Source organism: Anthonomus grandis, chromosome 7 (genome assembly GCF_022605725.1).
Source record: "Anthonomus grandis grandis chromosome 7, icAntGran1.3, whole genome shotgun sequence".
Classification (NCBI taxonomy): Eukaryota; Metazoa; Arthropoda; class Insecta; order Coleoptera; family Curculionidae; genus Anthonomus; species Anthonomus grandis.
Window position 1 is genome coordinate 2,290,426 of NC_065552.1, and position 27,653 is coordinate 2,318,078.

Below are 27,653 nucleotides of genomic sequence, written 5' to 3' on the forward strand. Positions count from 1 at the left end.
TATTTATTAAAAATAACTATATTATTTTTATTTAAGGTACACTGTTTTTTTTTTAAATTTATTTCTGTTCCGAATTGACTCAAGGAGGCCACCAGTGATCCAGGATTTTATTCTAGAAGATTTGCTTTTAATTTTCATAATTGTAGTTGAATAGAATTTTATTTGTTCAACAAATTTATTTGTTGCTATCTTTAATCTGCAGAACACCATTCCACTGTGCATCAGTGATCTAAGTCTGAGAAAGTCTATTAAAATTATTTTTCTTTTTCTTGTTGGCAATTAGAGTTTATACATATGTTTAGCAAAAAGGGATAGTGATCTGTGAAATCAACACTATTACTGGATTAATCTATTCTTAGTTTTAATAAAGATATGACCTACACATATCTTTTTGTATCTGTCTCTCTTGTCACTTCATTATTAGTGGCTAATCATTTGTTTCGAGTGGCTTCTGATCAAGTAAATTAATGTTTATGTCCCCAATAAAGAGGTATTCTCTCGTAGTATCTCCATTTCCAATGAACTGCTTTTTGTCCACTATCGAAGTATTTACATGACAATATTCTTTTCAGTCGGTATACAGTGATCTTGAAGGAATTGCTCATTCACATATTTTAACCAACCATCATACTTATTGAGAGTACTGTTGTTAGAAATAACCTGGAATATTAATATTGCTGACCCTATGCACTGTATGAGATTCTGACATGACTAGTACATCAAACTGCTTACTCTAGAAATACATGATCTAAATTTAAATAAATTCTCCCCTAATGTTTACATATATAATGTTGAAATCACGCACTTGGTTATTAAAAAAGGTAACTTCTGATAATTCACTGCATGTGATACTTTTAGACCGTTTAGTTCCATGGATTTTATTTATTTTACTTACAGACTTCTTTAGAGGCACTTTTCTACGATAAATTAATTTCCGAGCTTATCCTAATTGGAGGATCCGTGTCATTCCTGAGAACATTTTTCATTCACCCTGTAGACCACACTTTATAACTGTTCTATCTTTTTTGCTTTATTTTTATAAAATACTCCTTTTTTAACATCAACGTATTAAATTTCACGAGAATGGGGCTATTTCCTCTTTTGTTTAGCCTGTACCACTTGGCGATATCGTTTTGACTCGTAGGCACTTCCACAGCCGTACTTATCATTTGCACAACTTTCACAGGGTTTGCGTCCTCTTGAGCAGGTACCCCATAAATAACAACATTGTTTGATTGTTAGATCCTTTACCTGCATCCGTTGTTTCAACGCGACATTTTTCTCTCTGACCTTTTTTATTTCCTTCAAAACATCCTTCGAGATTGCTTTTGCACCATCAAAGAAGTCTAACAGGTGTTTAACTGACGCCTCAAGACCGCTCATTTTTTTCTCAATAGCCTGCTTAAAAGGACTGATCAAATCTTGAATTGTGTCACTGATAATACTTTCGTTTTCTCCATATTCTCAAATAGTAACTTCTCTAATAAGCTGGTTTTTCTTTCCTTGAACTCACTTTTGCAACGGTTTACTCCTTTACTTTGATCGGCGACTTTTACCTAAAAAGTACAATTTCTGTGGAAGCTGCGTCCACAGATCTCACAGACTAGCGATGTACATAGTTACTTTTTTCTTGCAATGCTTACAGGTTTTTTTAGACACTTGAATTTTCCGCGTATTCCGATGACATAACCTCATTATAAATAGGTACATAAATCTGAGGGATCATTCGCCATATTTTGCTCATACGGTTTCGTTTTTACTTTTTAATGTTATAGACCCAATGATATCTGAAATAGATGGAATCCGTTTTTATGTTTATATTTAAAAAACTTCTTGTCTAAAGTATGGCTATTTTCAGGTGTTACAAATTCTTAGAATTTGACATAGAATCTAAAAATATAATATTCTTTTAGGAATATTCCAATTAATTCGTAAGAATATTCTAAAGAATGGTTAAAAAAACAGATTTAATCCTAAAAAGTAATAAAAGTGCAAAATACTAATACAAGCAAATTTTACAAGAAAACTTCATCGTAAAGAAACTCATCAGCTTTCATATAAAACCAAGATCAGTCAAATCTTTGCATGAGTTTTTAAGATATTTAGAGTTTTTTAAAGCCTTTGATAGTATTAAGATTTTTTTCAATCTACTGAAAAACTACTCAATAACTCAAAAAAAACTACTCAATATAGTTGCACTTACAAGGAACCTTGTAACAAGCTTTTAGGTAAAGAAACGCATCAGATTTCATATGAAACTAAAATTAGTCAAATCCTTTTATAAATTTTCAAGATATTTAGATTTGAGTGAAGCCTTTGACAGAAACAAGATTTTAACACCAAAATGGTTGTGGTTACAAGAAAACTTGTAATGACTTTTTTGGTAAAAAGCTCATCATCTTTCAAATAAAACTAATATCAGTCAAATCGTGCATGAGTTTTTAAAATATTATGATTTTTGTAAAGCCTTTGACAGTATCAAGATTTTTTTGATCCACTGAAAAACCACTCAATATCTCCAAAATGGTTATAGCGTTGATTGAATATTTGGGAAGATACGCAACCTTATGGGCTAAAACGTGACCGCAAATATGCGTGAAAAATAGATGGCGATTCTCTCCAGTATGCGCGAAAATAATTTCGTCCGTCGCTTCTCATTAGTAATCGGCCGAACATGCGAGTCGTGTCGGAGAGTTTTTGCACAGGTTCGTGTTTGCCGTATTGCAATTTGGTAGTTGTTAAAAATTTTTCTTGGATATCATAATCACAAATAGATAGATATATGTAAATGTGTTTAGTTTGTGAGACGATGGCTTCTTTAGGCAAAATTAATCAGTGTGCAAATATTAATTAAGACTTTGATTTATAACAACCTAATATGGGAATCTCAAAATCTTATTAGAAAATCTTTAAAAAAATCTAATTATAAACCTCACAGAAAATTATCTATTTTATCTACAAAAATCAATCCGAACTCTTAAAAATACTGTCTCTTCATGTCTATGAGAGCCATTTTCTCTTTTTCTTTTTTTTACTTTAAGAAAATTTTAAATCAATATATTATGTTTATGGTCTTTAGTGTTTTAAGTATTTTCAATAATTGTTTTCATGATGAAATTCATTCATGAAAAAGATAAAAATAAAGCCTAAAAAGCCTTTAAAGTTATTGAGAAACTGGTTATAGTACGAATGGTAGCTTTCCTAATTAAAAAAAATAACATATTAAATGAATGTCGAGTAATGTTTTCATTCCTGGAGAGATTATATTTGAGCTTGAAGAAGGTCACTTTGCTGCAGCGGTATTCTGCGACTTCTCTAAACACTTTGACTGTGTCAACCATGGAATATTGCTCGGTAAGCTTTCCAGATATGGGTTTAGGGGAGTTGCTCTAGAATGGTTAAAATTTTGTTTTGTTAGACAGAAAAAAGTTTGTTTGGCCAAATGGCAGTTTGTCTGAACTTTGTGTAGTAAGCAGGGTTCGTTTCTCGGTCCTATTTTATTTCTATTGTATATAAATGACCTGGGGTCGCTCCAGATAAGAGGATTCTTCACTATTTTTGCAGATGACACCACTATCTTATGGACAATAATAAAAGCACATTAACCTAGAACAATTTCTAAAGATTTATTAATGATTAAACAGTGGTTTGATGCTAATTTGATGTCTTTAAACATAGATAAGACTAAATTGTTAAGTTTTTATGCTCAGAGCAGTTCATGATTCACAACAAAGAATTGGAAGTGAATAATTTTAACAGATTTCTTGGAATTGTTATCGATCATAAACCTAAGTTTTATGGAGATATGTCAGGAGGCAAAAACTGGCTAGACGATGTTATGCTGTTAGAATGGTTTTAAATGAACTGAGATTGATATTTTTTTTGTCGAAAGTTGGAACTTACTTTCATACAAAAATACCTACAGTATGGAATAACATTTTGGAGTTGCATTAGTAAACGGCTTTTTGACTCGATGTTTGTTTTTAAAAAACAAGCCATTAAATATATGTGTCATAAATCTCCACAGGACATGCAGACCCCTATTTAAAGATACTTTCCTTGTGTTGCTTGTTTATTGTTGAGTCTGCTTGACTAATATACAAAAAATATAAATTGTATCTTCAAAATAATGGCTCCCCAAAACATTATAATATCAGAAAAAAATACAATATTCCAATGCCCATCCCGAAAAGTGAACTAAGAATTCTCTTATTTACTTGAGCATAAAAATTTTTAATCATTTTCCAAATGTCATAAAAGTCTCCTCGCTTTAAAAAGTCCTTAACGAAACTTCTTAAAAGCAAATATTTTTATAGCATTAGAATTTTTTGAAGATAGTTAGGAATAGGCCAATAGTATATAATTAGTTTTTAGTAAAGATGTAAAGGTTAGAATTTGTGATGTTACTCTAAAAATATTTTAAGTCGTCTTGCTTTGAAATTGAAAATACATTTTGTGTTTATACTAGTATGTTGAACCCACTATTGTGTATTGTTTTTAAATTATGTGTTAGTAATATGTCGATTAATGTGCCTATTTTATATCATAGAAGTACCATGTCAACAAGTAGGTACCATGTATTTATAAATAAAGTATGTTTTGAATTTTTTGAAATTCGAAATTGTATTTAAAAGAGAGAGAGGTATATAATATTTAATAGGGATGATTTCAACTACTCACTAGAAATTACCTCGTTGAAAAAGTAATTCTTGTTGTAAAAGGGTTATTCAAAACTGCAAGTGGCCAACATAGAGTCGACAAGAAGAAAAAAAGTTGATTATGACTCTCTAAAGAAGGATTTAAGAGTTATTAAACGTCGTATTTAAAAGTTAAAGATGTTAACTTGTAAATGAGAGAAAGCGCTTACAACAATGTATAAATGATTTTATTTTATATTTTCAAATAACGCCAGAAAAAAATAAAAAAACCATTTTGCCAAATTTCACCTTTTTCCTGAATATTAGGAAGTATTTGGCATTTTTCCAATTTTTAGATTGCATTTATTCAATCATTGCATTTATATTGCGCAACTTTCGCCTAATTAAACCATTTATTGCTCATCCTTATTTTGGACATCCTGTATAACCGCGATGAGACCCTTCATACTGTTAAACAAAATATTTGTTTTTTTTTCTTATTAACTTTTTCTAGTTTAAGAATTAGTAATTAAGTGTTTCCCTGTATTGCAAATTAAAGTGTGGCCTATTTTCGATATTTTATAGTGTTGTTACATCCTTATTCAAAACATTTCAACCCTTATTCAAACATTCATACATTACTTAACCACCACATTTATCTATAACTATCTTTATAGTTATTTATGCGAGATCACAGCGCATTTAAATATCGGCAATAACAAAATAAATAAAAGCGCTGTTATCATCATCGCCCTTGTCTTAAAAAAATAACAAAACGGCCGGGCGGCCAAAGATTCCCGCGTCGTTAAACTGCAAATGGTCAATATAGCGCCGACAAAGAAAAACAAAGTTGATGATGGCTCTTGAAAGACAGAACGTCGTATTTTAAATTTTAAAGGTGTCATCGTATAGGCGAGAAAAAGTGGTCACAATAATTTATTCATTTAATAAATACTTTTGTCATATATTTTGAAATAACGCCAGAAAAAAATAAAATGATTTTGCCAAATTTCAGTTTTTTGCAAAATTTAGGAAGTATTTAGATTTTATTATAAAAGGACACTATATTGCTCAACTTTCCTCTAATTATTCCACCTCTATTGACGTCCTGTATAACCGTGATGCGGGGTCTTTAAACAAAATGTTTTTTTTTTGTTACTAGGTATCTTTTTATAGTTTTAAGTATAGTTGTAACAACTGGTAATTGAGAATTTTCCTGTGTCGCTTAAAACTTAAAATGTGGCCTATTTTCAATTTCTATTAACATCCTCACTCACAACCCCTTACTTTACAGATGTCACTACGCTGCACATTTTTCAGATATGGAATCACATGACAAAATGGGTTACTTTTTACAAAAAATTATTGATCAAGAAGTTATATTATGATCAGTATTAAGTCTTATGAATTATTTCAATTATTCTTTATAATATTTACGTGAAACCTACTTATATCTTAAAATTTGTTCCACATATTTTTTGTATATTAGTTTTTAGTTAATTAAGTGCAACGGGCTTTTTATTTAAAAACTTGACCCTCTTGAACACAAAATGAAGGAAACAATGTTTGTTGGAATTATAACTTGTATTAAACTTTGTTGGTAATTTTGTAAAAATAGCTTTTTATATATATTTTTGTATTAATTTTTGTCTCAAAAACATATTTTGGTAAGTAATTATTTGTTTATAAAATTTAACTTTTAAGAAATTTCAATATGCCTCCACCCTTAAGTATATCACTTATCACTTGACCACCACATAAATGACACCGTGTTGTATGTTCAAAAAAAATAATAAAAACATAGTTGGCAGCATCATCCCATATCTTAAAAAAATATCAAACACGGCCGCGTAACCGGAGATTCCAGCGTCGTTGAAAACCTGACTCAAAGAAGCCAAAAGCCAAGTCCACGCAGCTAAAATAAATTGTTCCTAGATTGGACGCTTCGGGGCAGCACCACACGGTGCACGAAACTGAACGGCAATCCGATAGTCGACCGGGTACACTTTTTAACACAGGATTGCGTATCTTCCCAAATATTCAATCAACGGTTATAGTTACAATGAAACTTGTAAAGACCTTTTTAGTCAAGAAACTCATCATCTTTCATATGATACTAAGATCAGCCAAATCGTTACAAAATTTTTCAAAATTTTGATAAACAAATTCTTACCGTGCCTAGGCGATTTTGGACTGGAATCGTTACTTTTCTGCTGTTTATTTCTGGTGAGAGCCGCGTCGTCGAGACTCTGGTTTTTGTTGAGTCGAATCTCCATCGCGGCGCTGTTCCTACTTCTGCTGATCGTCTCGTCCAAACTGTGATTTTGCCGTTTTACCGACACCGTTTTTTTACCACTGCCGGCGTAATTACTGAGCGATATCGAGGAACTTTGACGACGTAGGGCGCATACTTTCGTATAGGCGCTTTCTCTTGGTGTTTTCACCTAAAAAAAAATAATTTAATAATTTAAAAAAAAAATTAATTTAATAATTTTTTTTCTTAGTCAGCATATATAAAAAAACAGCTACATATTTTATATAATTTGTAAAAGTTAGGGTCCTTTCTCAAATTAAATTAGGTAAACAATGTACTGTTGTACACTGATCCTTAGATCCTGAATGCAGAATATCAGATCCTAGAAGGCAAGGGAAATTAGATTGAATGTCTTGAGTAAAAAAAAAATGGTTGCTGAAGCTTGAAACACTTCGTTGATGTCAAACATGACTTTAAAATGCCATTTAACCACAGTCGTGCCAGCAGTTGAGGTACTTTTTTTAGCCTCTCAAAGACAGCGAATACGTCACTAATTTTTCAGTATATTTTGATGGAAATATTAGGAAATGGATATACTGTTAAATTTTCAACATATTTTATGAGGTATCTTTCCTTTAAATAATTCCCGATAATTATCCAGTGTCAGCGAAGAAGTTTCTATTGAATCTCTTTAAAATAAAATTCAAACATCCTGAACATCCGAAACATCCTGTTTAAATGCCAAATACCTAATAAACTTCCTTTTTATTGATACTTTTTAAACGAAAGTTAAGAAAATATACATTTATTGTAATGTCGATAGACTATAATTGAATGTCGATAGAAACGACCGATCGAGGAATTTAAATTTGTTAGCAGTTTAGGAACCATATTTCTTTAATTGTCTTCTTGAAAAAAGGTACAATAGAGCGAAGTCAATGACTTTATATGTATTTAAATGATTAAGCTATTTGATAACCAAATTATTTTTTGAATGACTCAATTCTGTGAACGAGTACTGCACCACGAATTTTTACATTATGTACATCTGTTCTACATTTTATCTTCTGTATAGGTATGAAGTACTTTTATATTGTCTAATTGTATAAAAAAATACGACTGAATGCAAAGTACGTCGGTTAATCATATTAACCACTGACAAGAATTGAGGAAGTTTTTTTTTGGGATTATTATATCTAGGCTGTCTAAAAATGTTGTATATAAATAATCAGTAAAATTAAAATGGGAGAGCACTAATACGTCGTAAAGTATGACCTTAGTTTCTGTTACAAACAGTGTCTATGCGAATAGATTTATAGCTTACTATTTGTAGGAAAATTGAAGATTCTAGAAGTTTGATTGCAAAAGATTTGTCAGGATCTATTTTGAGTAAGTACTTTTCTGATGATTTTAATATAATGTCCAAGTCACTATTGATCTGATCAGTCACATCTGCATTTAGTGACTGATCTGGAGTTGAAAGATACATATAGTTGAGTGTCGTCAACATAAAAAATATTTTAGGACTATCACAATGGTAAAAGTATATATCATAGAAAGGAGCGAACGTAATTATAAAATTGACTCCATTTTAAGATCTGGTGTATGTGCAGGTTTTAATTCTGTAAAGACACTTTAAAATAAACTAGCAAATGTATTTCTAATCTCTTGAAATGTTGAGTGTTCTTTTCGACCATTTTATCGACCAGAATACTAGAAAACCCTTTTTTTGCTTGTACAAAAAATTAAAACTTGGTGCTGTCTTTACATGGTAAATTCTGTTGATTGAACATAATTTTTATATGACCTATTGATTAAATTTTATGTTTTAAGGTAATTTTTGGGTGCTCTTTCTTTCCGTTTTATTAGATTAATAATCTCGTTATTGTAGCAGGCAGGATACCTTTAGTCATCTTGTAAAGTAGAGTTTTTTGAAAAATGTTATTTAGAATCATAGAATAAATCGCAAGCTTTATTATTTCTACTGCACTTACTGTAGAGTATTCGAATGTAGAATAAAGGAAAGTCGGTTTTGCACACTCCAAGCTCCCCAGAACAGTTTTATCATGATCCTGCTTCTATTTATTTATAAACAATATATCCCCTTGTAAGAATCTTTACGGGACTAATATTCAGACTTTCAATGCTTTTCTTTGTCAATGCTTCCATCACTTGCTAAGGTCCGGACTTAAAATATTTTATGTATATGTTTTTTTTGTTCAAAATGGATACACCGGTACTATACAGTGCATCCCAAAAGTTATGTCTAAAATCATTTAAAATTCAGAGGTGTGTTCGAAAAAAAAAACGCTCGGACCCGTCGATTTTTATTTCAAGTTGCGCATTTTTGTACGTGACGTTTGTATATACAGGGTTACTCAAAAATAAATTACGACCATAAACTTCATTTTTTCAAATGTTTGTATCGTTTTAAAACAACGTTGTACAAACGTTTGTATATACAGGGTTACTCAAAAATAAATTACGACCATAAACTTCATTTTTTCAAATGAAAGCACCTTTTTTTAATTTCATTTTTGAATTTCGCGTGGAATTCTACGTATGTTTCATGCATCATGTCCTATACCTAAAGTCAACAGTTATCGAGAAAAAAAGACGATTCATGTAACATTAAGTTAAATGTTTAAAATGGTTGCCATTCACGGCTTGACAATGAGTTATGGCGCGCACTTCTCTGCGAATTCTCTCTTTCAAGTCGTCTAGATTATTTGGCCTATTAACAAATACCTTCGACTTTAAGGTATCCCCACAAAAAAAAGTCCATTGGTGTTAGATCAGGCGACCTAGCAGGCCATTCGATGGGTCCTCTCCTTCCTATCCACCGATTGGGAAAGGTTTCACCCAAAAATGTACGCACAGTGGCAGCATAGTGCGGAGGAGCGCCATCTTGCTGGAAAATTAGTTCTTCGTCAGGATAGTCTGGGTCCAATGGATTTGGAAATAAAGCTAGTAATGCTGGAACTAATTCAAATGTGTAAATTTGCCCTAATCTGCGACAGAGGAGTGCATGGATTTTCTTCCAAAGAAAGCAAAACGTCAAGTTGTTCATTTTTATCTCGAGCAGGACGATCAGATTTCGGCAGATCTCTAATATGGCCGAATTCTCTAAATTTAGCCTCTATTCTACTTGCCACTTTTTGACATATCGGAGGACGATTATGATGGATTTCATTGAATAATTGAGCAGCTTCTCTTTGAGTACGTGTTCTATCACCAAACCCAACCGTGCACAGAATTTTTATTTTTTCTCGTTCCGTTAACTTTACCATTGTGAAAACCGCAACTTTGGTCGTACACTTCACACTTGACAATATCTGTTTGGCGTACAACTGTCATACAGTTTCTATGAAAATACATGGTCACCAGCCAACAATAAAAAAACACGAATGAATGGAATTTTGCTCTGTATAAAAATTCTCAGAGATAAAGTGACTCGTAAGGTGAACTTCAATAATAATGTTTGGTCGTCTTTTTTTCGATAAGACTTTAGGTACAGGACATGATGCATGAAACATACGTAGAATTCCACACGAAATTCAAAGATGAAATAAAAAAAGGTGCTTTCATTTGAAAAAATGAAGTTGATGGTCGTAATTTATTTTTGAGTAACCCTGTATATACAAACGTCACGTACAAAAATGCGCAACTTGAAATAAAAATCGACGGGTCCGAGCGTTTTTTTTTCGAACACACCCCTGAATTTTAAATGAATTTAGACATAACTTTTGGGATGCACGGTATAAGTGATTTTGGCGAGAAACATTTAAAATTGTATATGTGCAAGAGAGATTAAAAATTTGGAAAGTTTATGTGCGACTGTTTTTCTCTCTTTTAATCTTATTCTAGGTCCGAATTACTCCTAAATGCCTAGTAAGTAAAGTAAATTTTATTATTATTCGCGGTATTTGGATATTTCCGAACTCTCCATAAATTACTCCCAAGTTCTTCTAAGTAAAATCAAATTTTACTTTATTCCAGGCATTTCGATGTTTGCTCTAAATCTCTATAAATTCCTCCCAAATGCCTCTAAGTAAAGTAAGTTTTAATTTTATTCCAGGCATTTAGATGTTTCCCGATTGCTCTAAAGCTTTATAAATTACACCCAAATGGTTCTAAGTAAAGTAAATTTTATTAATATTCCAGGCATTTGGATGTCTCCGACTCGCCCTAAAGCTTTCCTTTTATTTATGACGATCTTAAAACTGTAAAAAATGAACTTCCTATTTTTAAATCTGTTTGCCTCAATTGTGTATACATTCTAGTACTGCAAACGCGGTTTCATTTTTTATAGTATACCTTAACTTAACACCACAGTGCATTGTGTACAGGTATAAATCAAAAATACGCAGCGGTTACTATCGCAATACGGACACTCCAACATCTCATAAATCGAAAAATGGTGATACAAATAGCGTCGGGAATACCGACTATTTTGTTGAAAATATAAAAGATGTTGCACTTACGATTAGTTGTAATTAACCACAATAGTACTTTGCATCACTTGCCACTGTCACTAAGATAAATAACTAAATAACTTATTTATATCTGTAAGCGGAAATGCCTGTGTATAAGCCTGATGATGAGATCATCGACTTGATTTTGGTTCTTTGCAAGCTCAGCAAAGCTGAGCTTGAGGCGAGGGGAACACGGGAATGGGTCGCGCGTTCTGGCACCGTTGCATCAGTCTTCGTGGGCACCGTATAACTGTAGCGTCAAGTTATTTTGTATAAGTTTAATAATAAATTATTGTCCTTTGTTTTGAAGATTTATTGTTTTATTTAGGGTTAAAGTAACCCTAGTGTTTACATCAGAAGTGGGATACACTACGTGCGGTGTAATTTTGTATCAAGATAAACTTCTTTTGTGTTTTTTTTTCATTTATACCAAGAACAATGGCTGAAGAAAACAGTTCGCGTCGCGGAAGTATCGAGTCCGTTAACAGTGTAGTGGGTGAAGTGGATCGGGATGGTGAACTTCCACCTCAAAAACGCCAAAAAGTAGATTGGCAAGAAACTTTGGTGAATTTAGTGGCTGCTCAGCAAAAGCAGTTGGCTGAATTATCTCGCCAATCAAAGATGCCTACACAAATGTTGACGTGTTCAACGCCAACGCCCAGTACCTCGGGCGTGGATTTTTCTCATGCGCCTGTGCTGGGAATTATGAACGCAGGGTCTGTGACCTCATTTAAGCTCACCAGTTATGATCCGGATAAAAGTGCTTACTCTATCGAAGAATGGTTGGATGACGCAAGCAAACAAAAAGAAGAACTCAATATAAGTGATTACCTCATGATTTCTAAGGCGAGTGAAGCTTTGAAAAATCGTGCCTACCGCTATTGTTGTGATTGGCGGCCACTTTCTCGCAGCTGGGCAACCTTTTGTGCAGATTTGACAATTGCGTTTCCAGATCGAGAAACTCCAGGTGCACGTGCATTTAAAGCCGCGACGCTTCGCAGCCGAGAGTGTGATTCACTTAGCGAGTATGGCATTCAAAAATTGCGCCATGTCAGCCGTTTTCATGAAAATCTTTCATGGTTCAAAATTCTTAGTATGGTGGAATTTGGGATGGATCATGGAGAGGCACGTTCTGCATTGCACATCCAAAATCCACAAAATGAACGGGAATTGCTAAAATTATTTAGCGAGTTTGATGCACGACGACCTGGCTCATTAAAAATTCCCAGAAATTTCGATTCTGTTGATGTCAGCAGAAAGCCAGATCGACGGTTTGAAACAACAAATAAACAATTCAGGGGAAGTTGTTTTAAGTGCGGCCGTCGAGGACATTAACAAGATGCATGCCAAGTTAAAGAACAATTAGAGCCTAAAAATGAAAGTGAAGTTGTTTAATGTTGGCGATCAGGTGGCTATTGAAGACTCTCAGTTGGCTGGTGGAGGAAAATTAAAACAGAAATATAAAGGGCCTTATGTTGTACGGAATATTCTGCCTAATGAGAGATATGTTTTGTCTAAACAAGGGTGTAAGACAACAGTAGCTGCTCATGAACAGCTTAGGCGGTGGCCTTCTTTGGGAGAATAAATAAAATGTGAGTAGTAATTATTTGTTTACTATTTTACAGTGCATTGATAATTTGTTTTGCTGAAACAAGTTTTGAATTTGATTGTTTGGAAAATATGATATGATTACTATATTTTAAAATGTTGTCTAGAACAATATCATAAAATAGGTATTTTATGATGAGAGGATAGTGGCAATCCCATTATGCCTAGTGTTAAGATGGCGATCCCATCTTGGTTAGATAAAGGGTAGTAGAGACGATCTCACTATGCCTGAGCAATGTGGCAGAACCTTATTGGGTTTAAAAGTGGATAGTAGCGATCCTACTATGTCCAGTATAAGATGTTGCTGAGTAAGAATAGTGGAATTTTCACTATGCCTACTATTGTGTGTTACCCTCCCTTGATTTATAAAACAAAGATGATAATAAAATAATTGTTGTGCTTTAGTCTTGACAGTTAATCTGTTGCTGAATTTTTACGATTTCAGATGTTGATTGATGCAAACTTATTGCTTGAACGAGGACGCTCTAAGAACAGGATGGCCGTGTAAGCGGATAAGCCTGATGATGAGATCATCGACTTGATTTTGGTTCTTTGCAAGCTCAGCAAATCTGTGCTTGAGGCGAGGGGAACACGGGAATGGGTCGCGCGTTCTGGCACCGTTGCATCAGTCTTCGCGGGCACCGTATAATTGTAGCGTCAAGTTATTTTGTATAAGTTTAATAATAAATTATTGTCCTTTGTTTTAAAGATTTATTGTTTTATTTAGGGTTAAAGTAACCCTAGTGTTTACATATCAAATAACTAGCCGATTAAAGGTCTAAAAGCAGAAGCACATCTTTGCTATAGCTACGTGGAAATTATTTGAAATACCTATTAGACATTAAAAATGATTTAAAAAAAGACACAAAATAAAGACTGCAAATATCAGTAAGATATTGCAAATGCTTAGACTCTAATGCAAAAAAAAATGTCTAGTCTGGAATATGAAAAATAACTTTAGGTGCCTGGGAGAAGTTTAAAATGGCCTCTATTCCATGCATTTTAATTAGTTTTGCATTTAAAGTTGAGGCATGTTTTCATATATGAAAAATTTTTATAAGTCAATACTTTTTGAGTTATGTGAAAGTTTACAAGAGGTAGACCTAGGCTAGGCTAAAAATGAAATTTTAAGAATGAAATCTTAACATAATAGATATCCTTTTTGATTATAACTCTAAAAGTTCTGCAGGAATTTTAATATTTTCTTAGGAAACTGTATAGACCTTCCTTAGAAAGACACTTTCCATGATAACTCAAAATAATTCCAGATATTTTAATAAGGTTTTCACTCAAAATTAGAGCAATTCCTAAGAATCAATATATTAGATGAAGAATTTTTGTAGCTCAAGAACTTTCTGATTTAGGCTCATATATGCTAGACTAGGCTAAGATCAGTCCTAAGTTAAAAAAAAAAAAGAATTTGAATTATTGATCCATTTAACTCGTACAAAATAAGAATGTGCAACGTACGGAAAACGTTAAAATAACATTCAAGATTATACAGTCGTCGCGTCAGAAGCAGGAAACAAAAAGCTTTAATTAGCACACTAGCAGCAAAAGTAAATAAATTTGACAAACATAAAAATCAAAAAGTAATATGAGCGACAAAACAATACAGTATTATGCAGGATTATTGTAGCGTTTTATTTTTCTGCTCTTATTTTCACTAACGCTCCATTGATATTTCATTAATTTCAATAATTATATTAATAATTTCAGTCAACTTCTTTTATCGATATTTCTTTAAATTCACACTGTCAATGACACATTACTACTGTAACGCATCACTCTCCTGGTTTAATTATTCATGCTTTCTGTTGACGGTCCGTCACTCTTCTGGTTGGTCTTGATTGATGTTTTCTCTGATTGGATTGACATTGACAGCTCAGGCGAGAGGTGGGGTCGTAACTTATTTAGTCGGTACTGCATCCATTTTTCGAGGACTTGTTCCCGTGTCGCATGTAGAAGCGCACGTAAAAGGCCAGTTTTTTATTTCCGAAGTCTGTGAAGCAGGAAGTGGCCAATATGGTTTGTAATTTATAGTCCTTAATCTTGTTCCTTTAGGGAACTGTTTATTTCATAATTCTGGTGCAGGATGCCCGAGATTTTGATGGATAGATAATGAAGCAAGGTGAGTGTGTCACATTTTGAACGCCATTAATTTTTATCGACAGTGAATACAATGGCAACCGTTGTTTTAGGGTTTTACTTTTCCGTTTTCCTCTTTGTTCTTCTTCAATTGTTGATGGCTGCAGGATTTTGATTTCCCCGGGAAATTGCTGAAAGCGGTGGAGCTGGAGCCAGAACTAGAGCTAGTATTAGATATTCCCAGTCCGGATAGCTAACCTACAAATGGCATACATTCACATCCTCGATTTTGAAGGTTAACCGTTCATTTCTTGGAGGAATATACAGGCCAGTTCATTCCATTTATTTAAATATTACTAACCATAGATTTATCTCATTTATTTAAATTTTTATTAATATACCTTTTATTTAAATTTAACCTTACAAATATTTAATTAATGTCATAATTTAATATGTCAATTTCTTATCTATAATATTAGTTATTTTTTGTTCAGTATTTTTCAGTACCCTTTTTGGTAATTAAGTAGATATAACACGGTTAAGGCTGACATGCCTTAGGTAAAAAGGTTCATGAACTTTCCCCTGCGTAATACAAATATTTACTAAAAACTTTAATAATTGCAATTTATTTTTCAAGTGCTGAAATCTACCTAGTAGCTTAATCATAATTTAAATGTTACTTTTGTCAAACTTATTTTAATCATATCAACATTATTCATATTTTAATTCATAATAAATTATTAATATTTAACAGATTAGAAGATGAGGTGTGTACATATCTTTGATGTAAATATAATTTGGTTGTATTGTTAAGATATTTTCTTTTGCCTCTTTAAATCTACTTTATCCAGGGTCATTTAATTGTTGATTGAAACCTATATACCAAGTGTTTTTCTTAGTTTTCTTTCATTTATAAAAAAAAAACTAAGTGGCGCCCTCTTATTTAATAGTTATAATCAAGATTATATTCTTTAATAGCCAGTCATAAGTGAACCTTCGAACAATCCCAAGCCTCCAATAATTCTGAGCTACCGTCTGCAAACTCTTGGCAAAATAGTAACACTGTAAAGTTAACGCCACATTATTTTATCCAGAATTAAGGATAAGATGTTATGTAAAATTGCATTTATTTTGGGAAATTCGTGTTCCCTTTCATCATGCAGTTTGCGGTTTCTTCTCACCAATAACAAGAATGATTTACGACCTGTAGTGCGTTTGATCTTGACCCTTTTATATCGGATTTTAGCTATTTATTAATAATCTAAGTTAATATGACTCTATATTAATGAAGCTAGTAAATATTCAAATCGTACCAATGGACTTATAGGAGGCGTTCCACACGCAGCAACCGGATGAAACAACGTGTCGTACAGTTTCAGTTCCTTATCCGGATAATCTGCCGGCAAGGAAGCCCATAAAACCTCCAACATCCTCAAGGAGTCATTGAAGGCGAACTCCCGCTTCATTTCCAATAAAAGCCACCGATAGCAGAAGAGCAAATCGTCAGCCTACAACAACAATAACAATTTCATTATAGTCCAGTAAATTAAAGGGTTTTAATTGTAAATCGGATAGGAAGCTATTAAAAAATTATAAAACTACGACTATATGACAATACCTGCAAGTGTAAGGCAAGGCTTTTTACAGAAGAGGAAAAAAACTTTATAAAATTATTTATGCAAAACATATTCTATAATTAAGATGTGACTGCACAAGTGCGTCAAGGCAGACTCTTCATGATCGCATTTATGTAACTTAATTGGTTTTGACGTAAATCAGAGTCAATTTGCATTCCACTGTTCCTTAATTATAAACAAGTCAAATCTGCAGATGCAAATCCTGTTGTTCTTTTTTTAATAATAGTACCATTGAAGAGAAAAGATTCCCACTTGTAATCCCAAAATTTATATCTGCTAAAAATATTGGTAGTCCTCTCAGAAGCAATACTACAGTGCACGATACACTCACAACGGTATGTTCCTCGTTTGACACCAATTGGTTCATTTCGCGCAATGACGTAGTCTGGCAAGCAGCGTCTGATTACCGTCCAATTCCTATCACTTTCTCGGTTCATTTTATGGCGTGTTTGTATAGTTTTTCTGAAATTTTTGGAAGCTGGCGAGTTTTATTTATTTACGTGTTACGTGGTTATTGTGTATTATTATTTATTTATATTAGAAGTGAATTTAAAATTAGATAAGCATTATTTTATTAAGTTGTTTTTTTTATCAAAATGTCTAGTTGTGCCGTGGCTAGTTGTATTCAACTGTTTTTAAATACAGGGTGTTGAAAAAAACACTTTTTGACTTTAAGAAGCTCTAAAACCAATACCCTTAAAAATAGAGAAAAACGGATTTCTCTTTTCCATCTTAACTTTTTAATACCTATCTTTTGAGATACATGTCAAATATGAAACTTGTCAGAAAAATCTGTCAAAAATATTGAGAGGTGTCATATTTGGCATGTATCTCAAAAGATGGGTATTAAAAAGTTAAGATAGGAAAGTAAAAGCCGTTTTTCTCTATCTTTAATGGTATTGGTTGTAGAGTCTCCTAAAATTATAAAAAGTGTTTCTAAGCACACCCTGTATTTAAAAACAGGTAAATAAAACTAGGGCATGTGATACACCAAAATGTTTATAATTTTGTGTAGAATCCAAACATTTTATTACATACAGGGTGTTCTATTTAAAATAAGAAAGTTGGTATTGACCACGGCTACATGAGACACCCTGTATACAAAGTTTTTATTGCAAATAATGCGCAACCAAAAACAAAAATCGACGTGTCCGAGCGTTTTTTTTTTCGTACACACCCCTGAATTTTAAATGAATTGAGACATAACTTTTGGGACGCACTGTATACCCTTAAATTAATATTTAATTTAACATTTTAGCACGAATATGTTCAGTCCATTTTAAAGAAGACTGCTTTGAAATACCTCTGAGAGAAAAGCTATTAAATTACACTCCCAAAAATGCACACCATTTAAAGTACAATTCCGTGCCAACATTAAATAAAGGCTACTAAAATAAAGGCAAAAATTTTGACCTGCTTTCCCTGTTATTAATTCAACTAAAACAATAAACTAAATATATCTGTGGTATATACTTATTTCTCATTAATATAAAAGCACAAGGCTTTTGAACTTGTATAATTGGCAAACAATAAATAATGTGTACCTACTAATTAATAATATTAATTAATTTAATAACTATTAAATACTAATTATTATGTACGAAAAATATCTAGTATCCTTCAAAAAATCGCAGAAATATCAAATATACCATCTAATTATTCATCGCGCCTGAGAACCTTGTCTGCCGCATTACGTCACGCGATGGCCGGGCGGATGCGCAAGAACATACCGTTGTGAGTGCATCGTGCTACAGTGGCATAAATATGGTTTTATCTGCTTTTAAATTAAAGCAGTGGATTTGATAATATAAAGTTTAATAAAAAACAATAGTAAATTCTCCTAAAGCTATTGAATTAGATAAAAAATAAACCATTAACACGTACATTACGAACATTTAACCGTTCTCTAAGGCATTTAATAGAATAGTCAATAGACCATTGTATTTTCCAGAGCAAGCTTTAGTTTTTCAGATTTTCGAGTCATATCTATATAACCAATTAATTGGTTCACCAGTTTCCTGATTTTAAACATTACTCAGCAGATTCAACCCATATTGGCAATTTTTTAAACAAACAGTTATTTCTCTTAATGATCAAAATTTATTAATTTATGAATTTAATGAGGGGTGTATTTGCAACAATTTATTTCTTAATATAAGTAAATGTAATTACTAAAAAGTTTTGTGCTAACTTTAACAAAACATTGCTGCTCTAAATATAATTTGTTAGTATCCTCTTTGGCATAAAGTAATACGGATGTTTAAGAGTTTTGTCAAACAACCAGTTAATGAATCAATTACTCACTTCCTTTGTTCCTATTTCGAGTGGTTCACGTTAAACTTATTATCTTTTACCCAGCATTCGTTTGTAAATATTCCTAAACCAATGGTGATTCCTTACCATTATGGTGCTTGTAAGCCTCGTCCAATATCTTCATTTTCTTTGGTTTTTCTAGATGTTGATTGAGGACTTACACGTCCAGCTACAAAAACCTTCCGTTGATCGCAAGTATTGCAGAACCTTTTCTTATATTTTAAGCATATCTGTGGTAAGCATGGCTCCCCCAGTTTTCTTTCTGCACGTGGAACATTATCTTTAAAATGTGTGTTTTTGTCCCGAGAAAATCCTACATAAACTTTGCCTTTCATTCTAAACAATTCTTTCAATTCATTTTTATCAGCTTTTGTCGCCCTCCAGTCATATCTTTCCATTGGGCCTTAGTAACTTCTTGAACTTCATCATTTAGAGTTTCTTGATCCTGGGTCTGGTCATCATTATTCCCTCTAAACTCTGTGTATATTATTGGTAGAACAGACACCACTCGTAATAGGTTTCAGATCTAGATCGCCATCAATTTCTTGTTCAGCAAATAAAGGAATATTAAAATCAATATCATCTATTGGATTATTCGTGTCATCATTATTTATAAATACTACAGACATTTCCAAATTTTGATTGTTACAACATTCTTTTAATAATGTTTTTCTGTCTGAGGCTAACTTATTGCTGGGCGTTTTAGCAGAATTATATGTACCACGTAGGTAATTTTCTATAGATGTTGATTCTTGTATGACCAGATTTAAAATTCTATGCACCCAAGAAATCATACTTTCTGAAATGAATAAAAACATCCCGCTTGAATAATATAATAACGGTAAACGTAAATTTTGACTGGTTGTACAAACTTTTTTAACTAAAGCTATCTAACACAATTAAAAGCCACTGTTAATTAAAGGCTTTAACTAATTCAGACTTTATAATTATTAAACGAAATCTGTTTTATGGCCGTTCTAACAAGTCGCTTTTTTTCTACCATGTTAGTTTTTTTTTGTTTTTGTCTTAACTTTTAAATTCAACTTTTAGTTTAAATTTAGTTGGAAAAAATAGCATTTTTATAGAACCTGCTAAGTGCTATATTATTCTTGAATAATGTTAATACAACTATTTACTCCTTTATATTACTATTATTTTTTTGTGCAATTTCCTTTATTTTCTATTAAGTTTTGGTTGTTTACCTCTAAATAGTCTTATTAAAATATATTCAAGGCGCTTAATAACTTATCTAAATAATACAGAATTGTTTTTTTTTCAATAAGATAAACACCAATTTTTTTTTACAGTAAATTGATCATATCATATTGCGCGTTTAATATGTATAAAGTTAACGACATAAAAAAGTCATATGTGCCATAATTGTTAGTTAGCAGATACTGTCATATCAACGTCAAAAACAAACAAAGAAAATGAAGATATTAGACGAGGCTTACAAATGGTAAGGAATTAGTCCAAGTATGCCGAAAGACATTCGTTCCTACATACAGGGTGATTCATTAAGAATGGGCAATTTCTGAACTGGAGATATTAAGCAGTATCACAAAATTATTAAGAAATTTCAAATTAAAATTCCAACTTTAAATACCCTGTGTCTCGTAAACCTGCAACATTTGTATAAGACATGTTAAGCTCAATCGCCATATTTTATTGTTTAGTATCTCCAGTTCAGAGATTGTCCATTCTTAATGAATCACCCCATATAACAAACTAAGACTTAGTTTTTGAAGTGAAATATGTGGTTGTTAAACTTCTTGGTTAAGATCTGGACCACCTGTATATATTTAGAATGTTATAATTAATTAATTTTAAACTCTAATAAAAAATAATTCTTGTACATCGCTATCTTCTTCCCAAATGGAATCCTTGCTATCAATGGGCCGGATAACTCATGTAATTGTTTGCATTAAATGCCATTTTAATGAGTGCTCAAAAAGCAGATATTACAATACAATTCATTTTTATGAATTCTTTCATCTGTAACCGTAACTTTTCTGTGAAAATAATTACCGATGTCAGACAAAATTTTAGGTACCGTCACTCTGCCAAATCTATGTGCAAACTTTTATCTTTATATGTTAAAAATACTTTTCTGTCGTCCAAATTAGTATTAGTATCTTTGGGTATTAGCAATAATAAGATAATCAGCGATACACCCTTGATCGAAGGTAGGTCTTCGGTTACGCCTCAACTAGAACAATCTATAGACACCCTTGCGATTGGATCTTCTTCTTTTTTAATAGAAACTCCCACCATAATCAAGTTGCCCCAGCATTTCTTAATATTCAATCTGTGCGTTCAAAAGTTAGCGAATTAGAACTATTTTTAGAATCGGTTAACTTTCCTAGTGTATTAATTCTTGTTGAACACTGGTTGAGGTTTGACGAGCCTATTGATATCCCTGGTTATGTACTAATTTCCAAATTTTCACGCAAGCAATATACACATGGTGGTACTCCTATTATGTTAGAGAAAGCTTTTTTAACGTTTATTTAAAGTTTATGTTTATTACTATCGACAGATTTGATCATCTATTGATTGAAAAGGTGTGCGAGTTTTCTATTGTATTTAGCAGTAAGTTGAATTTGTATATTTTAGGATTGGATCGATCTCCATTTGGTAATTTAGATTTGTTTTTAGAAAAGTTGGAGATCCTCTTAAGCGAAATTTCGGTTAATGCGATGTTGATTCTGACTGGCGATCTTATTGTAAAATTTCTAGACAAATCTAATGGATCAAATCGAATGCTTTTTAATCCCTTAAACTCATTTAATTTTAAGATGCACGTGGATCAGCTAACCCGGATCTCAGCATTTTCTTCCTCACTGATAGATTACTTCTGTACGAATTTTAACCAACACGAAAATCAGTGTACAACAATCAATGCCGGTTTGTCTGACTATGAGGCATTAGTGGGATTATTAAAGCTTAATAGTGCAACTAATGAGAATAAGTTTAGACGCGGTAGACTTTATACTAGAGCTAATTTCCGCAAATTCTCTTTGCTTTGCAATATGCCAAGTTGGAATAATGTATTTACTGCTAACCCACTGCATAGCTTTAATCAAATAGACTTTAAACAATTTTAACACTGCTTTTCCTGTTGTCAATATTAAAAAACGAAATAGAAAACCTTGGTATACTAAGGGTTTACGAGTATCTGGGAAAAATATGCGCTCCCTTTTTTACATTAGGAAATACGCTATGAACAATGCAACATTTTTAAATTATTATAACAGATTCCGCAAGATTTACAGAAACTCAATCAAAATGGCTAAGTGGACCTACTTTCAAAGTTCCTCCAAATAATAAATAGTTCCTCCAATAGAGCAAAAGAGTCTTGGAAGATTTTAAATGAGCTAAGGGGCAAAAATAATGTCTTGGTTATTCCAAGTACCTTAGACTCCAATGTCCTCAATTCCTTCTACTGTGATATTGCTAGTAACCTTGCAGCCAATATCTTACAAAAAAATAGATCCCAGGAGCTATCTCAGCAATGTAGTAGTAGCCGAATCTTTCTTTTTTGCCCCCACAAGTGTGGAAGAGCTTATACAGTTAATGGTTAATATTAAGAATAAGAGTTCATCAGGTTGGGATAGGCTTTCTCTTAGAATATTTTCTGCTTTACCTCTTGTTGCTTTGCAAGTCTTAGCCGAGTCAATTGACTTTTCATTTATGTCTGGAGTTTTCCCAGAGTGCTTAAAGAGCAATGATTATTCCTCTTTACAAGGGTGGCGATCGCGCCTGTCCTTCTAACTTTAGACCTATAACGTTATTGCCTACTTTAGCCAAGAGAGTGAAACGGCTCGTTAAGGTGAGGATGGTTTCATTTTTAAATAGGTTTGGCCTATTGAGTCTTTAGCAGTTTGGCTTTCGTGAGTCTATGAGCACAAATGATGCTATCTTTAGCTTTCTAGAGCACCTGTACAACCGACTGAATGTTGGTGAAGTTGCAGCAGCGGTATTCTGTGACTTGTCCAAGGCATTTGACTGTGTGAGTCACAGAGTGCTGCTGATGAAACTGGAGCTCTATGGTTTCAGAGGAACTGCCCTTGAGTAGTTTCGTTCCTACTTATCAAATCGTGTCTAAGGAACTTAATATAAATATGGGTGTTACGCAAGGATCAGTACTTGGTCCTCTACTTTTTCTCATTTATGTGAACGATCTAACTCTAAAATAACTGGTAATTGGCAAATTTACATTGTTTGCCGATGATACCACCATCCTCTGGCACGACTCTGATGTTTCTCAAATGGAGGCCAATATACGTGCAGATTTGTTAAAAATAAAAGACTGGTGTGATGCAAATTTTTTAACATTTAATGTTTCCAAAACAAATATCCTTAATTTTAAATGTAATACAAATGATATATGTTTGAATAATGAAGCCATCGCCATGCCACCGTTCAGTAAGTTTTTGGGTCTTTCCATAGACAAGTTCCTTAAATTTGAAGACCTTATTGTGAATGTATGTAGAAAAGTCTCATCAGGCTGCAACGCCCTAAGGGTTATTGCCACCAGTCGTAATTTCTTCATCGCCAGATCTGCATACTTCGCGATTATCGAGTGACACCTTCGATATGGAATATGCTTTTGGGGTTCATGTCAGTGGCGAAGCGTACGAGTAGACAAGGTAGACACTGTCTACTTAAAATTATCCAGTTATTTGTTATTAATTTATCACGCAATTATTTCATGTAATTGTTGAATTAAAATTTAAAAAAAAAACACAGAACGTAGCCTCTCCTTACTATTATTAAATAGTATCTAAACATGATTAATCCGAAGGCGCGCCCCGCCTTACGCATAAATTAAAATAAAAATGCAGGGTTGACACCCAATTAATGTATACGAGTCCCAGGAAGACACATTGATATTTGTCTTCCGAAATTTGGAACATCTAATCGAACCAAATACACATCAAACAGGTGACAGAGGTCCGGCCCCATCAGCATTCAGCTTATTACGTCTGCAAAATGTACTCGCGGGAAAGACACTCGAGATTTTGTCTATCGAAGTCGACCAGCTATTTTATTATGCTGTTGAGGGTTATGGTCTACGGACACGCTTGACCTGGTCGGCCGCAATACATCTGCAGTTTCGTTTTGATGAATCTGCGTTCGGCACTTGGTGCGGGCGCGTGCTATAGTAATTTAATAATTAGTATTTTTATTTTTGGGTGTATAGAAAAGGTTTTTTTAGTGGTTATTTATCAACGACTGTTCGTTATTGGCAATTGTATTTTAGTTGTGTTTTTTGTAAGTTGTATTTATTTTTATCTATCTATCTTTTTATGCTAGTAGTAAATATTTTTTTCTTTTTTATATCACTACATAATTTTTCTCTTTGATTAATTAAGACTGTTTTGCCAACGTTAGTGGCCTTTTAAGGCCTGATGATGCTCTGAATGGAGCGAAACACGTGTAGCTTTAAGTAAATGTTGTGAGACCGTGACTTTGTGTTTTTCATTGTTTTTCGTCTGTTTTCTCTTTGAGTTAATATTTAATGCGCCTTCATTCTCTATTTCATTAAATTGAATAATATTGAATACATATTTCTTTCTAATTAACGATTTTTATTGTTTGTCTACCCGAAAAAAAAATTCACGCTTCGCCACTGGTTCATGTTCAAATTCCCTATATAGTTTAGTGTCTGTACTCCAGAAAAGAGCCATTAGATATCTATGTGGGGCCAAGCCTCGTGACTCATGTCGCCCGCTTTTTGTAACTCATAATATTTTAACCCTGTGTTGTATTTTTATTTTGGAAACAGTTTGCTTAGTTTTTAGAAAATATAAACAGGAACTCCACTTAGAAAGCCACTATAATACGCAACAAAATTATTTGTTGAGGACACCCACTCCTGATTTTGAACTTGTCCATAGCTGTATCATATATGGAGGTACCAAGCTGTTTAATAAACTTCCACTAGAAATAAGACAACTTAAGACTGAAAAAAGCCTACGTATAAGGACGAAAATATTTCTTGCTAGTAAAGCGTACTATAGTTTAAGTGAATTTTTTAATGATTAGCATTTAAGTATTTTTCAAAGTTTTACATAATTTTATTTTATTTTAAATTAGTTTCTCGTTTTTATTCCTTTAATGTAAAGTCTATATTGGCTTTGTCTACAACTTCTATGATTATGTTGACAATAAAGCATTTTTTGAGTTTGAAATCTCAAATAACGTATTATTTAACGCACTATTATTGATATTTAAGAAGATTCACCTGATGTAACTTTAGGTAATTATAAAACTCCGGATCGTAGTACATGAGTCCCTCGGCGAGATGCGTGAACTTTTGCGTCATCGCGATCCCGTCGATCATGAAATTGGTCGCGAGTCGTTCCATGAGGGCGCAGAAGCAGATGTACGCGTGCGCCTCGTCGTTCATGGTGACCAAAAGGGGAGACGCGAGATCGCTCATCCCTTGACAGTAAGACACTTTCGGGTGGTTCAGGGCGTAACTAGAAAAACCAGGATAGAAAATAAGGGAAGAGAGTAGTAAACTTTATAATAAGGAAGATGGAAAAAAAGTCTTTTCTACACAAAATAAATTGCCAAGCTATTTCAATGAGATAACTCATCATCTATCGGCAAAACTCAGTATTGAGTTCGATGGTGAGTTCTCATCTCATCAAAATGCATCACTCTTAAAATAAATATTGGCATTTTAGTTTGTGGAGAAAAGACTTCCTTTGAAGATCTTTCTCATTAACGATTTACTCCACTTCCAAAATAAACTTCAAAAAAATAAAGGTTATGTTAATGAGTGGCTTACGTGGTCAATATGTTAAATAACGAGGCGATGTTTTGATTATCGTCGCTGCCTGCGTAAAACGGATGGTGCCGGTCGGTTCTTAACACGTCTTTCCTCACCATTCCGGTGGTGTATGCCAGTTCGCCGCATACTGGGCCCTAAGATTTCAGACAATTACTGATTACTGATTTATTTGGTCATTTGATACTACATATACAATAGAATGAGACAAGTCAGGAGAAAGAAACTGATAATCCTAATTAACTTATTTGAAAGAGTAAAACTATTATAAAAAAAACCTAATTACAGACACCTAAAACTTAGAAACTATAATAACCACAAAAGTACCAACAAAGTACAGACACTGACTAGGCAGGAGTGACTTTCAGCATGTTGCCAAATTCATTGATATGATAGACAACAGAACTTATAATAAGTCGTTTTAGTCTATTTTTAAATATGTTGAAGTTATCTATTTGTTTTAACAAAGCAAGGAGTTGATTAAATAAGCCATTTCCTTCATAAACAAAGTTAAATTTTGGCAAATAAAGAGCATCCTTACATCTAAGATTATATTTATTAAAATCACTTACTTTTGAGAAATGTTCTTGATTTTTTAATATGTATAACAATAATTTAAATATATAAATTCCGGGCATTGTTAAAATATTATATTTTTTAAATGTTTCACGGCAGCTCTCATTATATTTCAAACCAAAAATCAGTCTGATAAATCTTTTCTGAAATACAAATACCTTTTGGGCCTCTGATCTATTACCCCAAACAACAACATGTGAGGTCAAGAGAGGGTACACTATACCATAGTATACACTCAGTAGACCTTTCATTCCTAGATGCCTTTTAAGGGTAAACAACGAAAAATACAGTCTAGATAGTTTGCTGTATATCTCGTCAATTTGAGAAAGAAAAGATAGGTGTTGGTCTATTATACATCCCAAAAACTTAACTGACGATTCGCAGACAATTGAAACAATATCCAAAACCACCGAAAAACTCTGAGCCTCCAACACATTCTTTGAGAAACTTATGCATTTAGTCTTTTCCAAATTTATTATAAGGTGATTTCCCTCACACCAATCGTTAAACTTTTTTATAATAGAGCAGGCTTTGAATTCGATCTCCTCCATATTTTTTCCTGTAACTATAATAGTAGTATCGTCTGCGTACGTGAACAATTTAACATCGCCAATGAATTCTGAGAGATCGTTAACATATAGTAGGAAAAGCCACGGCCCCAAAATGCCACCCTGTGGAGTTCCAAGTTTGCAGTTATACTGACTTGAGAAATCATCACCCACTTTTACAACTAAGGATCTATTGGTCATATATGATATAACCCAATATTAGTAGTGTGTAAAATAATAGTAATAGTGTTTCTTGGTCAATCTAAGTATTTTGTGAGGTAATCAGGATTTTTAAGAGCTATAAACTTATGCATTCATCCATCATAGGACTAACAGTTAAGAGCTAGAGCAATTTGAAAACTGACTAATTTATTTATTTGTCATTGTAGTCATACAAACCGAATATGCTTATATTCAAGTTTAATTAAAAAATTCACACACACCATATCACTCAATATAAAACAAAATTACAGTAAGCAAAATAAATCGTTTAACATATCCATAAATTACTAGCAAGACTTTGGTTAAAGAAAGAATCATTTACAAAATTTGTTTTAGTTTTTGCTTAAAACTACAGAATTTAGACTCATACAGATTGATTTGACACTAGTGCTGCGAACCAGTCGTGTAGTTGGGTTATTCATACCGTGGTAGTCCGATGTTTCGAGGGGAAAATTGAAAAAGTGACAATAACTGAGGACAGCATTTTTTATTT

At 32.9% G+C, this 27,653-nt stretch overlaps 1 protein-coding gene across 1 annotated transcript in view; it reads right to left on the minus strand.

The window, feature by feature from the left end:
* LOC126738290 (TBC1 domain family member 25) overlaps window positions 1–27,653 on the minus strand; it is a 57,663-nt gene that overhangs the window by 18,295 nt on the left and 11,715 nt on the right. The window contains exons 6-9 of the mRNA XM_050443543.1: window positions 25,815–25,951; window positions 25,263–25,500; window positions 16,376–16,570; window positions 6,811–7,081 (exon numbers count right to left, since the gene is read on the minus strand). Of these exons, the coding sequence (XP_050299500.1) occupies window positions 6,811–7,081; window positions 16,376–16,570; window positions 25,263–25,500; window positions 25,815–25,951 (841 nt within the window). The remainder of the gene's footprint in view (window positions 1–6,810; window positions 7,082–16,375; window positions 16,571–25,262; window positions 25,501–25,814; window positions 25,952–27,653) is intronic.